The sequence below is a fragment of the Procambarus clarkii genome, chromosome 38 (genome assembly GCF_040958095.1).
Source record: "Procambarus clarkii isolate CNS0578487 chromosome 38, FALCON_Pclarkii_2.0, whole genome shotgun sequence".
In the NCBI taxonomy this organism is placed as follows: domain Eukaryota; kingdom Metazoa; phylum Arthropoda; class Malacostraca; order Decapoda; family Cambaridae; genus Procambarus; species Procambarus clarkii.
Window position 1 is genome coordinate 37,054,107 of NC_091187.1, and position 12,763 is coordinate 37,066,869.

General features: G+C 36.8%; 1 protein-coding gene and 1 long non-coding RNA gene across 2 annotated transcripts in view; both read left to right on the plus strand.

The window, feature by feature from the left end:
* Positions 1 to 12,763, plus strand: part of LOC138372245 (uncharacterized) — a 279,208-nt gene that overhangs the window by 91,335 nt on the left and 175,110 nt on the right. The window lies entirely within an intron of this gene.
* Positions 796 to 4,578, plus strand: LOC138372425 (zinc finger protein 543-like). Its single transcript, XM_069337913.1, has one exon. It carries the CDS (start codon positions 1,035 to 1,037, stop codon positions 1,992 to 1,994), a length of 960 nt encoding a protein of 319 aa, XP_069194014.1. The 5' UTR covers positions 796 to 1,034; the 3' UTR covers positions 1,995 to 4,578.

Below are 12,763 nucleotides of genomic sequence, written 5' to 3' on the forward strand. Positions count from 1 at the left end.
ATTGACAAGCTTAGGTATACGCATTGTGCTGCTACCCTATTCTATATAATTCTACGATATTCTATATGAAGAATTACAAAGAGTAAGTAAAAAAACTGGCTATAAGTTTATCTTTTATCCGCACCTCGCAGGCTTCATGAAAAAATTAACACGTAATGAACAGTATGACAATGTAGAGTTGAAGACAATGTATAACCACGAAGGAAAAAACTTAAGCACTTCCATGTTGATGAACATATCAGCCAAAGTATATTATGACGTGTTGATTATCACGCAAGTGCTTAAGTAATTTCCTGTTTGATTTTTCATATATGGTTATACATTGTTATATGTATATATTTTCAGATTATAATTCGTAATATGCAAATATCTCCGAGTGAAATAGTGTACATCCGTATTTTTAATTTTTAATACAACATATATATTACATTTTTTAAGTATTTATTTATAATAAATAATTTAATTATTTAATTTATAATAATTTAATTATTAATAGCATTATATAGTCGATTTAATATTGAACACGTACACATAAGCGAAACGTCCAAAACTGGTGTCCGAAATGGCAAAAAAATTAGTGTTGTCAATGTAAGGAGTATCTTGTATCCCAGTGAGAGAGCTGTTTCCTTCAAAAAGTGTAATCGTGTGGCCTTATGTTTAAAGAAACAATTCCAAAGTACATTCTTTCATTGAAAAACATGAGGATAAATACAAGCGTTAATTGTAAATGACCAGTTATAAACATAAATAAGAAGTAGGAGAAATGATATGTGGAACCAGACAAAAACATTGGAACGCTTAGGTGATGAGAGGGTAAACAACCGTCGCCATTTTAGCAGGCCGGTGAGTGTCCAGCACGAGCATTAAGGGAAAACCTTGACACAAACTGCACCTATCATAAAGAAGAAGCACCAGCATTGACCACCAAGTGCTCACATCAAGTCTAACTCTAAGAAACAACACTCAAACCTTGACGCTTCTCCCAACATCCGGGGGAGAAAACCTTCACACAAACTCCACCTGTCATAAAGAAGATGAAGACTCACCAGTGTCCACAGTGTCAGAAGGTATTCACCCGTCCTTCACATGTGAAGACTCACATGTTAGTGCATTCAGGTGATAAACCTAACGAGTGTCCTGAGTGTGGGAAGAGATTCAGTCGTCTTAGTGATATGAAGACTCACACGTTAGTACATTCAGGTGACAAACCACATGAATGTCCAGAGTGTGGGAAGAAATTCAGCCATCGTGGACATATGAAGACTCACAGGATGGTGCATGCGTATGAGAGACCTTTTCAATGTGCCGAGTGTGGCAAAAAATTTAGATTACGTGGAACTATAATACAGCACATGTTAGTGCATTCAGGTGACAAACCACATGAATGTCCAGTGTGTGGGAAAGGATTCAGTCGTCCTGGACATATGAAGCGTCACAGGATGGTGCATGCGGATGAGAGACCTTTTCAATGTGCCGAGTGTGGCAAAAAATTTAGAGAACGTGGAACTATAATAAGGCACATGTTAGTGCATTCAGGTGACAAACCTCATGAGTGTTCAGAATGTGGAAAGAGATTTAGTCGTCTTGGAGATATGAAGACTCACATGCTACTGCATTCAGAAGATAAACCTCACGAGTGTCCAGAATGTGGGAAGAGATTCAGTCATCGTAGAAGTATGAAGACTCACAGGATGGTGCATTCGGATGAGAGACCTTTTCAATGTGCCGAGTGTGGCAAAAAATTTAGATTACGTGGAATTATAATAGAGCACATGTTAGTGCATTCAGGAGATAAACCTCATGAGTGTCCAGAGTGTGGGAAGAGATTCAGTCGTGTTGGAAATATGAAGTCTCACATGTTAGTGCATTCAGGTGACAAGCCTCACGAGTGTCCAGAGTGTGGGAAGAAATTCAGTCGTCTTGGACATATGAAGAGGCACAAGATGATACATGCAGATAATAGGCTAAACACTTTGAGTGTGGAAGATAATTAAGAGAATGTTGAAGGATAATGAGGCACATAATGGTATATTAACTTACCTTTAATCTAACAGTGTGCTATCACAATGTCAGTTGGATGTTCTTCAGAGGTAATTATATTTCGTTTGAGAAATACACTTCACAATGAAAGGTAAAGATCTGAAGATATTTTATTATATTGTTCTTTTATGAAACTTAGATGACCAAGCAAGAACTAGAGAAGCTGTCGCTAGGAAAGCTCAAAATTACTTATAAGTATAGAAATATCTCTTTAATTTAGCAATGGTAAAACAAGGATTTAAATGTTTTTCTTCATAGTTATGTAAATAATGTGCTTCCTTTTTTTGTTTTCTGTGGAAATTTATTTAAAATGTAATATACTCTGTAGCTAAGTTATGGACATTTTTGTTGTAATATTTTTTTTTTTTTATTTAGCATTGGAGTTGGTGAAGAAGACAATCTGAGATGTACTTAAGGTGAGACCATTTGATTGGTAAGGAAATGTATATTAATCAAGGAATTTTCTCATCAGATTCATATGCAAACTGATGTCCATTTTTCATTTTTTGTTTAGGCCTATTTATGAGTTCTATTCTTGATTATAAATATTTCACCGAAGAGTATATTGAAGGCTGATTCGCATTTATAGCTGTCAGTCAAGTTAATATGAAATTTAAATTTATATTACTCTAGAAATTTATCACTCTAAATTTACCAGAAATTTATTACTCTAGCCTAACTTTACCAGTTATACTGTACTGTAATTGTCTGGGAATAATATTTTACCCGATTTACCAGAGGGCCACTAACCCGAGTGGCCTCAATGAGAACAGGAAGTCGTCGGCTTGTTGAAGGTTCCCTCCCAACCATTTGCCTTCATGATTTTTTCCAGGTATATTTTGAAATTCTGCACAGTTTTGGCAGTTATGGCTTTGGTGGATAGGCAGTTCCATTGATGAATAACCCTGTTGGTGAAAATGCCTGATTCAAAGTTATATTAGCCTGGGGCCGGATTCAGGAAGGTACTTATGAAGGTTTTTCCTCTTAGCTAAGAACGTTTTCCGTTTTAGCGCCTTCGTGGCGGCTACGTCCGTATTCAATTAACTACCCTAAGTGGAAAAACCTTCGTAAGTTCATTTCGGGATTTAAGTGTGGTTTCGACCACTCGTAGCTTTACGTAAACTGGATATAAGTCATTTTTTCTCTACTACATAACACTGGGATCGATTTATGATATTGGAACATGACCAAAATATTATAGCTGATGAATCTAGTGAAGAAGAATCCTTCGTGTTAGTTATATATGCATTCTCTGCTTGAAACTTGAAGTAAATATGTGTTTGATGATAGTAGAATTAGTTTTATAATAGCAAGATATTATACCAGTAGTTATTAAGTAAATAAACACTGGTGAACATGAAATATGAGAGAAGGTGATGAGCCCTGCCTGATGGGATCATTTACTATCACCAAATGCCCCTGTTCACCTAGTAGTAAGGGTGTACCTTAGCTATACATACCCATTTCTAACTTATTTAGTTTGGTTTTATTTTGAAATTAAATCTGGGTGAGACATAAAATAAAAATATGCTGCACAAATGATGTTAGGTAAGGAGAAGGGTAAAAATGTCACAAACTTTATTCATTGAATACATAAAGCTATAATTATGACTATATAGATTATTAAAAAAAAGAGAGGGAAGTAGGGGTCCAAAACGTCTTCCTGTTATACAATTTGGGTGTTGAACAAGTAATTATCAAAAGAAGGCACCATGCCGGGAAGGCTATGTAGCAGTAAGGCAGTGAGGTGAGGCAGCTACTTATTTGAGAAATGCTTATTTTATTTACCTTATAAGCTGAGGCAACTTATTTTATTTGAGGAATACTCAGCTGATTCCTCTACATTTAGCATGGAACAAATTTGTGTCCAAGACCTCTTCCTGTTACTCAATTTGGCTGTGTGTGTAACCAAACTAGAAGTGCTCTACAAATCAAGGGACCCAGAATGTGGAATGACCTCCCGAATCATGTCAAAGGCTGTACCTCTCTCAACCAGTTTAAGAGTTAAACCAAGTACTGCCTAATTAACTCCATGTAACCTAACTTACCTCCTAAATGTCAACCCATGTCTTGCTATTTTTTAAACAACGCTCTTCACCAACATGTGCAATTGCTGATTTATGCTATGTTAACTCCCTTTTTGTATTTTTTATTCCTTCTTTCAACACAAATTATACCTAATCCCGATTACTATTAAGTTTTAGTCTAAGTGTTTTTCCCCCCACACCTTGCCCGAAATGCTATGAGTATTAGTGGCTTTAGGTATTGTATGTACTAGCTCTGCCTATAAATCCAACATTATCTTTGTAAATCAACTGTATGTACTTTTCCTGAATAAAATGTATTTATTATTTATTTTTTAATCAGTAAGTATTAAAAGAAGGCACTAAGCTGGGAAGGCTATGTAGCACCATTGTGTGTAACAATAAACCAAATTTTTTTTAACAAATAATGCACCTGTATGGGAAAACAAATCCTGTCAGCTGTAAAAATATTGATGCAGTTATTTAAATGAAAAATATAATGAAAGAAATATTACTGGTTTATTTTTATCCTATCGTTTTGTACTGTACAGTATATCCAAGGAAGTGAAAAATTGAGACATAATGCACAATTTAATGAATGATTAGCATGGATTAGCAGTTCAAAAGAAATATGACTTGTATTACATATCAACATGAGATCTTAATGATCCATGGTCAACATGATTTAATAAGAATAATACAGTACTGTATTTGTAATAATACAAACTATAATTTAAAATCTTTATTACTGATTTTTTTTATTAAGAAGATTAGGTATACACAGCAATGTGCTGCTACCCTATTCTATATGGAATATTGCACAGTGTAGATAAAAAACTAGCTATAAGTTTATCTAATACCCAGCAAACACAGAACGTTTGTGGACGTTTTTAAATGGTTCCACAAAGGTAATACTGTATCTTTTGACATAAATACGTATATCTGATGTTCTTAAAACCAAAGGATATAACTAAAAACATTTATTCTTGAGACACAGTTTTTTAAGATTTATGTAAAAATTTAAAAATAATAGTAAATGCTATGGAATTATAATGTTTTCATGCTTTATATTTAAGAATAAATAATTTTCAGTCAACATTTAGTTTTTTTTGTTTACTTTCTGTAAAGCTATCCAGTTTACGTTCTTATAACTTAAATATAACATTTATATGACGTCAGTATAACGTTATTTACACGACATCATTACGTTATTATGATGTTATATTAACGTATAATTCCTGTGTGAAAACCAGAATATATATTGAACTTTATGTTTTAAACCTTGTAAAGTTATCATAAAACTTGGAATAAGACGGTAAGCATGCTTTACTTATGAAAATATACAAACAAATCAACAAAAACATTTTAACATAAAAAACATGAACATAACATAAATTAACAGCATGCATGGGAGTTAATTGGAACTCTGTAATATTGCATACATGAACCTTAAGGTACAAACCCAGTGTATTTACCCATGCAGTTCTTTCCTAAATCTAAATTTTTCCAATTTTTACACTTTGTTTCGAGTTCTGTCTTGTGTTGCTACTTTTAATACCCCATTAATGTCCCCTTTGTTATGTCCATTCATCCCATTGTGCACCTCTACCATATGTCACTCCTAATTCTTTGCTTTTCTAGAGAATGTAATATAAGCTTTGACAATCTTTCTTCATATGACAGGTTAACAGGTAGAACAAAGATTACCATTTATATATGGATAACTATTATAAGTCGGTTTGAATGAGTGAATTGCTGCTTGAAGATAGGTTTATACACGTGTGGTACTATCAGATTGCATCGTGGTGAGCCTAAAACACTTCAGATCCAAGCAAAGCGTAAAATGCCAGCAGATACAATTGTGAACACATTGATACCAAAATGAAAGACATATGACGAGAATTGAGGTAACCAAAGTGAAAAGAGTGTTGACATTACATTGCACTAGAGTGCTCCTGGGTTACTTTCTCTGTTTTGTGCGGATGGTCCGCCGTGCTTTCATCACGTCAGCGGGTGGAGCACGCTGCGGTTTTTGACATTTCATGCATATATTCCGGTTGGAAATTCTATTGCGAACACATTGATACCAAAATGAAAGACCTAGGATGACAATTGAGGTGACCAGAATGAAAAGAGTGTATACATTTTATCGCTCTTGTGCGCTCCCTGGTAACACGCTCTCGCTTTCTCTGTTTGTTGCGGATGGTAAGCCGGGCTTTTGGAGTTTATATGCCTTTAGTCCTGTAGAGAATTCTATTGCGAACACATTGATGCTAAATTGAAAAACCTAGGATGAGAATTGAGGTAACAAAGTTGAAAAGGGTATACACTTTTCAGTATTATCACGCTCTCTAATGTAATGATAGTTGCCTGAGGGTGGCTCAGCTTTCTTTTTCTGGTACCCTTGGCCTACATTCATCTTGTCGGCGGGTGGAGCGCGCTACTGTCTTTGAATTATATGCACATAGTTCTGTTGGGAATTCTATTGCGAACGCATTGATACCAAAATGAAAGACATAGGACGAGAATTAAGGTGACAAAGTTGAAAAGAGTATACACTTTTCAGTATTTCCGCACACTACCAGGGAATGTCCAAAAAAAAAAATGGAGAGAGTGGAGGGGTAACTTGCCCAAAACGCGAAAGTGTTTGGGGAGATTAACTTTCGTTCAATACTATTATGCAAGAGGAGCGACACATCTATGGTTCATCCAATAAAATCAGCAGACTTCTAGATGTTACTACTGCTCGGCTTAGACTCGGTTACAAGTATTTCTGGGAATTCTCATTATCTGCCGATGTAGACCTGACCAAATGTTAACTGTCAACAAAATTATTCGCACACCCTCCGTCACTGTCGGAAAATCCGACACCATTTAATATATCATACAGATAATAGCTGTATTATCAACAAGTTACCCATAGAAAACGTAACTTGTAGTGGAATTACCGTCTAAAGAAAACGGGATATCATCACCACATACCATTATAAATCACCACCTATTATGGTGGGAATTGTTCTTAAATACATTAGTCTTTGGACTTTACCATCATAAAAACATCTTATATAAATTAACTTAATTATCAATATTAAAGTAGAGTAAATGTGACCCTTCTATCACGTTCTGAAATCTGGACAATGTAAGCCAGGCGTCAGAGTGGAGGAAGGAGGGCAGCCATTGTTGTTTATTGAGACCAGAGGCTCACACGGGAGCAAATTCGGCTCCTGTTAAATTTACTTGGACGTAGTGTTATGGAAACCAAAGGTGTACCATTTTTCAACACGCTGTCTACATATCAAGTTAAGTGTTCTTTCCGAAACCCATTATCTATCATTGGTGGCCATTAATGTCATTATATAGGGTGACCCGGTTAGAACTCGAAATCGCCTCATACTAAAGGTAATTAAGCCAGGTCTTTATTGTTCCATGTACTGTATAGTGTTTTCTCTGAAATACTTGTCATATATAGGATTCTGGCTTCACAGCTAGCGCACTTTTGACAGGTCAAGACGAGGAAGCAAGATTTGTGCACCAGTTACTGGGTGATATGGAAGCTACCTCAAAGAGGATAATTTGGTGTCTACACCCTAGTTATACCTGGTGGACTAGCCTGCTGTACTATAAGATAAGGAACCTCTTCAATGTATGTAGTTAATTCTGTAGTTTGATTGGCTGCATATATATTAATTTATAAACCCCCCCTAATGTGTAGAGGATCGATTTGTGAGATTATGAGATTATTGCAGAAATACAGTCCACTTATCATTATACAAATTGCTATCGAAGTATATAAATTAACGTAAATATAAATTCATATAAATTAAATAAATATAAATCTCACAGGTCGGTTCCCACATTATTTGGTCCTTCGAACCGGATATTTGGTCCTTTGAACCCACATTTGGTCATCTTAGTACCGGATGAACCAGTTAACCAGTGGATTCATTAAATATACTAGTGCAGTGTGATTTAAACAAAGGCCAGCAGTCAAGACGGCAGCCTAGCCTCGAGGGAGCTCAGGAGCCTCCCTCAGCCCAGTTCAGCTTCGTCAGCGGTTTCATGCACACCCACAGATATTTGGTGGCGTGTTATTCTGTGAAATGACAGCGCTAATATAGAAGCCATCCAAATTAGTGACTGTGTCGCGAGATTGTTCACGGATTTCGTGGTGTTACATTTCGTGAGAGATTATCTACGAATTTTGTGGAGTTTATTTCGTGAGGTCACTAATAATATTTAATACTTCTTGATAATATTAGAAGTTTCATAGAGGCTAATTAAGAGGCTATTAACAATAATTGTGTATATTATTTCTCCAAATAGAGAATCATTTAATATAAATTGCACTAGTGATCACAGTATAATATTTACTAATTGCCAACCCACAACAGGGTAGGATATTAACCATTGACTAGTTGAACTATTATTGTTCATCCTAGTCCCATTATTACTATAGTCAGTTGTACTATATTCAACAACCTAACACCATTAATGAATGGTCCAGACCCTATTTTGGGTGTAATTTTTATCAACTCGAGTTGAGTTGTGTATATAATAATTTACTTATGATCATTACACCTTTGAGTGATTAATTAGTGTCAATTCCATCCTAGGGTGATATAGAAGAGCTAACCTAAAGGTACTTCCATGACACTGGTTTATCACTCAAATCATTAGTGTGTATGATTGTATATATATAATGTGTATTAATTTTAAGTGCTAACCTCTAGTAGAGGTAGGATTATTGCCTAGTGAGTTCAGAATTTACCCTAGGCTACCATTAGTGTTTGTTCAGTATTATGAGCAGCCCAAGTACAAGTCCCACAAGGCTTCACCAACTAGCCAGTATGGATAATGCAGGGAGAATGAAAAGAACCCTTGCAGGTCTTAAAGGCCACTTAACAAGACAGATCAAGAAATGTGAAGATTTGTCACAACAATCTCAAGTTGATTATGCTGACCTGGAAAGCTATTATCAAGCAGCTGCAGGTAAATTTGAGCAAATCAAATGTCAAATAGCAACATATGTGGCTGAACTTGCCAACACCAATTTATCAGAAACAGAAATAGACGACATTATGGTTGATCTTGCGAATTATGAAGATCACACTCAGGCCACGTTACAGCCTTATGTCAAATTAATTGCCCAGAACAAGGCAACAGCAACAACAACAACAGTTGCATCTAATACGAGTCAAGCAGAAGCTCGACTCCCTCCAATTAATTTACCCACTTTCTCAGGAAAAGATGAGGAAGATTGGGACGAATTTTGGAACAAATTCGTTGACCTTGTAGACTCAAAACAATCTTTACCAAAGAGTAGTAAATTCTCTTATTTGCAGGGCCAATTATCAGGTGAGGCTAAAACAGTAGTATCCCATCTGAGATTAACTAATGACGGCTATGATCTGGCAGTAAAACTCCTCAAGGATAATTATGCTGATCCAGAAGTAAGAACATCACATTTAGTTCATGAGCTGTTGCATTTACCCCCACCGGAGGCTTCAGCTGATTCACTCCAAGTCTTCAAGCTGGAGGTAGAATCATTGATCAATGCCCTCAGCCTGACAGCAGATACAAACGGGGCTGAGTGGGTCTTGAAAATAATTGTCCAGGAGAAAATACCTAGGGACATATTGAGACAAATGAGTGCTCATTACAATAAAAGTATCTTATCTATGAATGAAATATCTGAAGGTTTAAAGTCAGTAGTTCATCAATTACGAACACATGACAAATTAAAACCACCAAGTAAACCCTCAGAAACCAATAATAGTAAACCACAGAGTACCAAAGGTACTCCAAATCAATCTAGACAATATAATTCAACACCAAAGTGGAACAGTGGCAGTGTGGGCGTATATGCAGTGGGACCCTCCAAGCCTATAGTTACTGTGTCATCCAAGAACGTGACACCAAAGGGTACTGGAAGCTATGGAACATGTTTGTTCTGCAATGAGAAACATTCAATGTACCACTGCCCTAATTTTCCTGATAGTGACGCCCGTGTTGAGCGACTCAAAGATTTGCAACATTGCACGAGGTGCCTCAGGAAACATAACATCAACGACTGTGATACCCAATTACACACCTGTAATAGGTGTAACAAAGGTCAGCACCATGCAGCATTGTGCAGAGACACCAAAACAACGTCTCCAAACCCCAAGGTGGAAGATAGCATTCCCACCACGGTACAGTACTGCAAGGTGCAACCAACAAAGAGTGTCCAATCGGCAAAGTCTAAAGGTAATACGACTTTGCCTACTGCCCAAATTACCATCCTGAATAAGAGGGCCAAGGTCCATACCCGTGGGTTGTTTGACCAAGGATCCCAAAGAACATACATCACTAAAAGGTTGGCAGATGAATTACAATTAAGGCCTGTAGCCCAGATGTCATTCAACATCTCAGGGTTTGTAACAGAAGCAGGACCTCAAGTCTACCAGGTGGTACAGCCATCAGTACGCTTAGGCAGGTTCGTCTGTCGAGTACAAGCCATTGTGGTGGACAAAATACCAGTAGACCTACAAGTTCAAGGTCTGAGAGCAACAGCCAAATTCCTGAGAAATAGAGGAATAAAATTGGCAGATAATATTAAGTCTGATCACCTCAACGACTTCGGTCTCCTTGTAGGGACAGACTATTGCCATCGATTCATTGGTAGCCCTACTAAATATCAGGGTATAACCATGTTAAACTCTGCAGGAGGTAAATTACTCTCAGGCCCAGTATCAAGCCTGAGGAGACCTATGCCTGCAGATAAACAATACCAGTAGAAATCTAAATTTGTCAGCTGATTATATTTCTCCAGTAGCATTATACTAAGGAGATTACAGCTGACTATACCAACAGAGGTTGATGTTAGTATCATCATTTAAAGCTGGAGATGAGTTCATGAGGCCTCAGTGGCAAATCAGTGAACAGTAGCCTAAAACAGCTACAAGTCACTGCGACCAATGTCACTGAACCCACTGCAGTCTCAGAACCATATTTTGCTTTAATGATGAGCTATTCAATCTTCTTAATCAATTAACTAAATTAAACCCCAATAAATTTGATGACTGATTTGATACATTTATTATTTAATCAAGATGTATTCCATGGGCCTCAGTGTTTATATATCAGTGACCAGTTACCTGAAGAAACTTCAAGTTATATCTAATGTCACTGATCTCACTGCAGTCCCTGAATCATACTTGACTGTAGTACTTGATCACATCCAGTCTTCTGGGTTAAATAATATGTAATTAGGCTTGAATATTAGCCTTTCAAGAGTTGACAGGGAAATGAAATCGCATTAGACTTCTAACCCCTACAACTCTAGTACGGGACATCCGTCCTGTACGAACAGACACACAAATGTGTGATTACTAACTACTAACATCAAATTAATCAAATAATTCGAAGGAGGAGTATCAGTGTTCGTCTGTTCTAAAGAGGACTTCGACCCGTGAGCAGCCCCCTGGGGAATTATGTCGGAAAATCCGACACCATTTAATATATCATACAGATAATAGCTGTATTACCAACAAGTTACCCATAGAAAACGTAACTTGTAGTGGAATTACCGTCTAAAGAAAACGGGATATCATCACCACATACCATTATAAATCACCACCTATTATGGTGGGAATTGTTCTTAAATACATTAGTCTTTGGACTTTACCATCATAAAAACATCTTATATAAATTAACTTAATTATCAATATTAAAGTAGAGTAAATGTGACCCTTCTATCACGTTCTGAAATCTGGACAATGTAAGCCAGGCGTCAGAGTGGAGGAAGGAGGGCAGCCATTGTTGTTTATTGAGACCAGAGGCTCACACGGGAGCAAATTCGGCTCCTGTTAAATTTACTTGGACGTAGTGTTATGGAAACCAAAGGTGTACCATTTTTCAACACGCTGTCTACATATCAAGTTAAGTGTTCTTTCCGAAACCCATTATCTATCATTGGTGGCCATTAATGTCATTATATAGGGTGACCCGGTTAGAACGCGAAATCGCCTCATACTAAAGGTAATTAAGCCAGGTCTTTATTGTTCCATGTACTGTATAGTGTTTTCTCTGAAATACTTGTCATATATAGGATTCTGGCTTCACAGCTAGCGCACTTTTGACAGGTCAAGACGAGGAAGCAAGATTTGTGCACCAGTTACTGGGTGATATGGAAGCTACCTCAAAGAGGATAATTTGGTGTCTACACCCTAGTTATACCTGGTGGACTAGCCTGCTGTACTATAAGATAAGGAACCTCTTCAATGTATGTAGTTAATTCTGTAGTTTGATTGGCTGCATATATATTAATTTATAAACCCCCCCCTAATGTGTAGAGGATCGATTTGTGAGATTATGAGATTATTGCAGAAATACAGTCCACTTATCATTATACAAATTGCTATCGAAGTATATAAATTAACGTAAATATAAATTCATATAAATTAAATAAATATAAATCTCACAGGTCGGTTCCCACAGTCACTATGTGATAGTGAATTCAGAGACAATTCTATAACCAATGTACCAACGATGTGTCAATATTTCATTCAAAATGATCTGGTATAAGAAATTTTAGCCAAATATCCCCAGTTTGCTAACTGTAAGTAGTAACAAAGCGATTGTAACCTATCCACCGCTGCCCACTGGATGGGGGGCGGTGTGCAGGACAAACATATCAATTGTGACACTAGCTCTCAACA

Excerpts from the sequence above, each read along its gene's own strand:
- LOC138372425 (XM_069337913.1), top strand. The coding sequence starts at position 1,035 with ATGAAGACTCACCAGTGTCCACAGTGTCAGAAGGTATTCACCCGTCCT.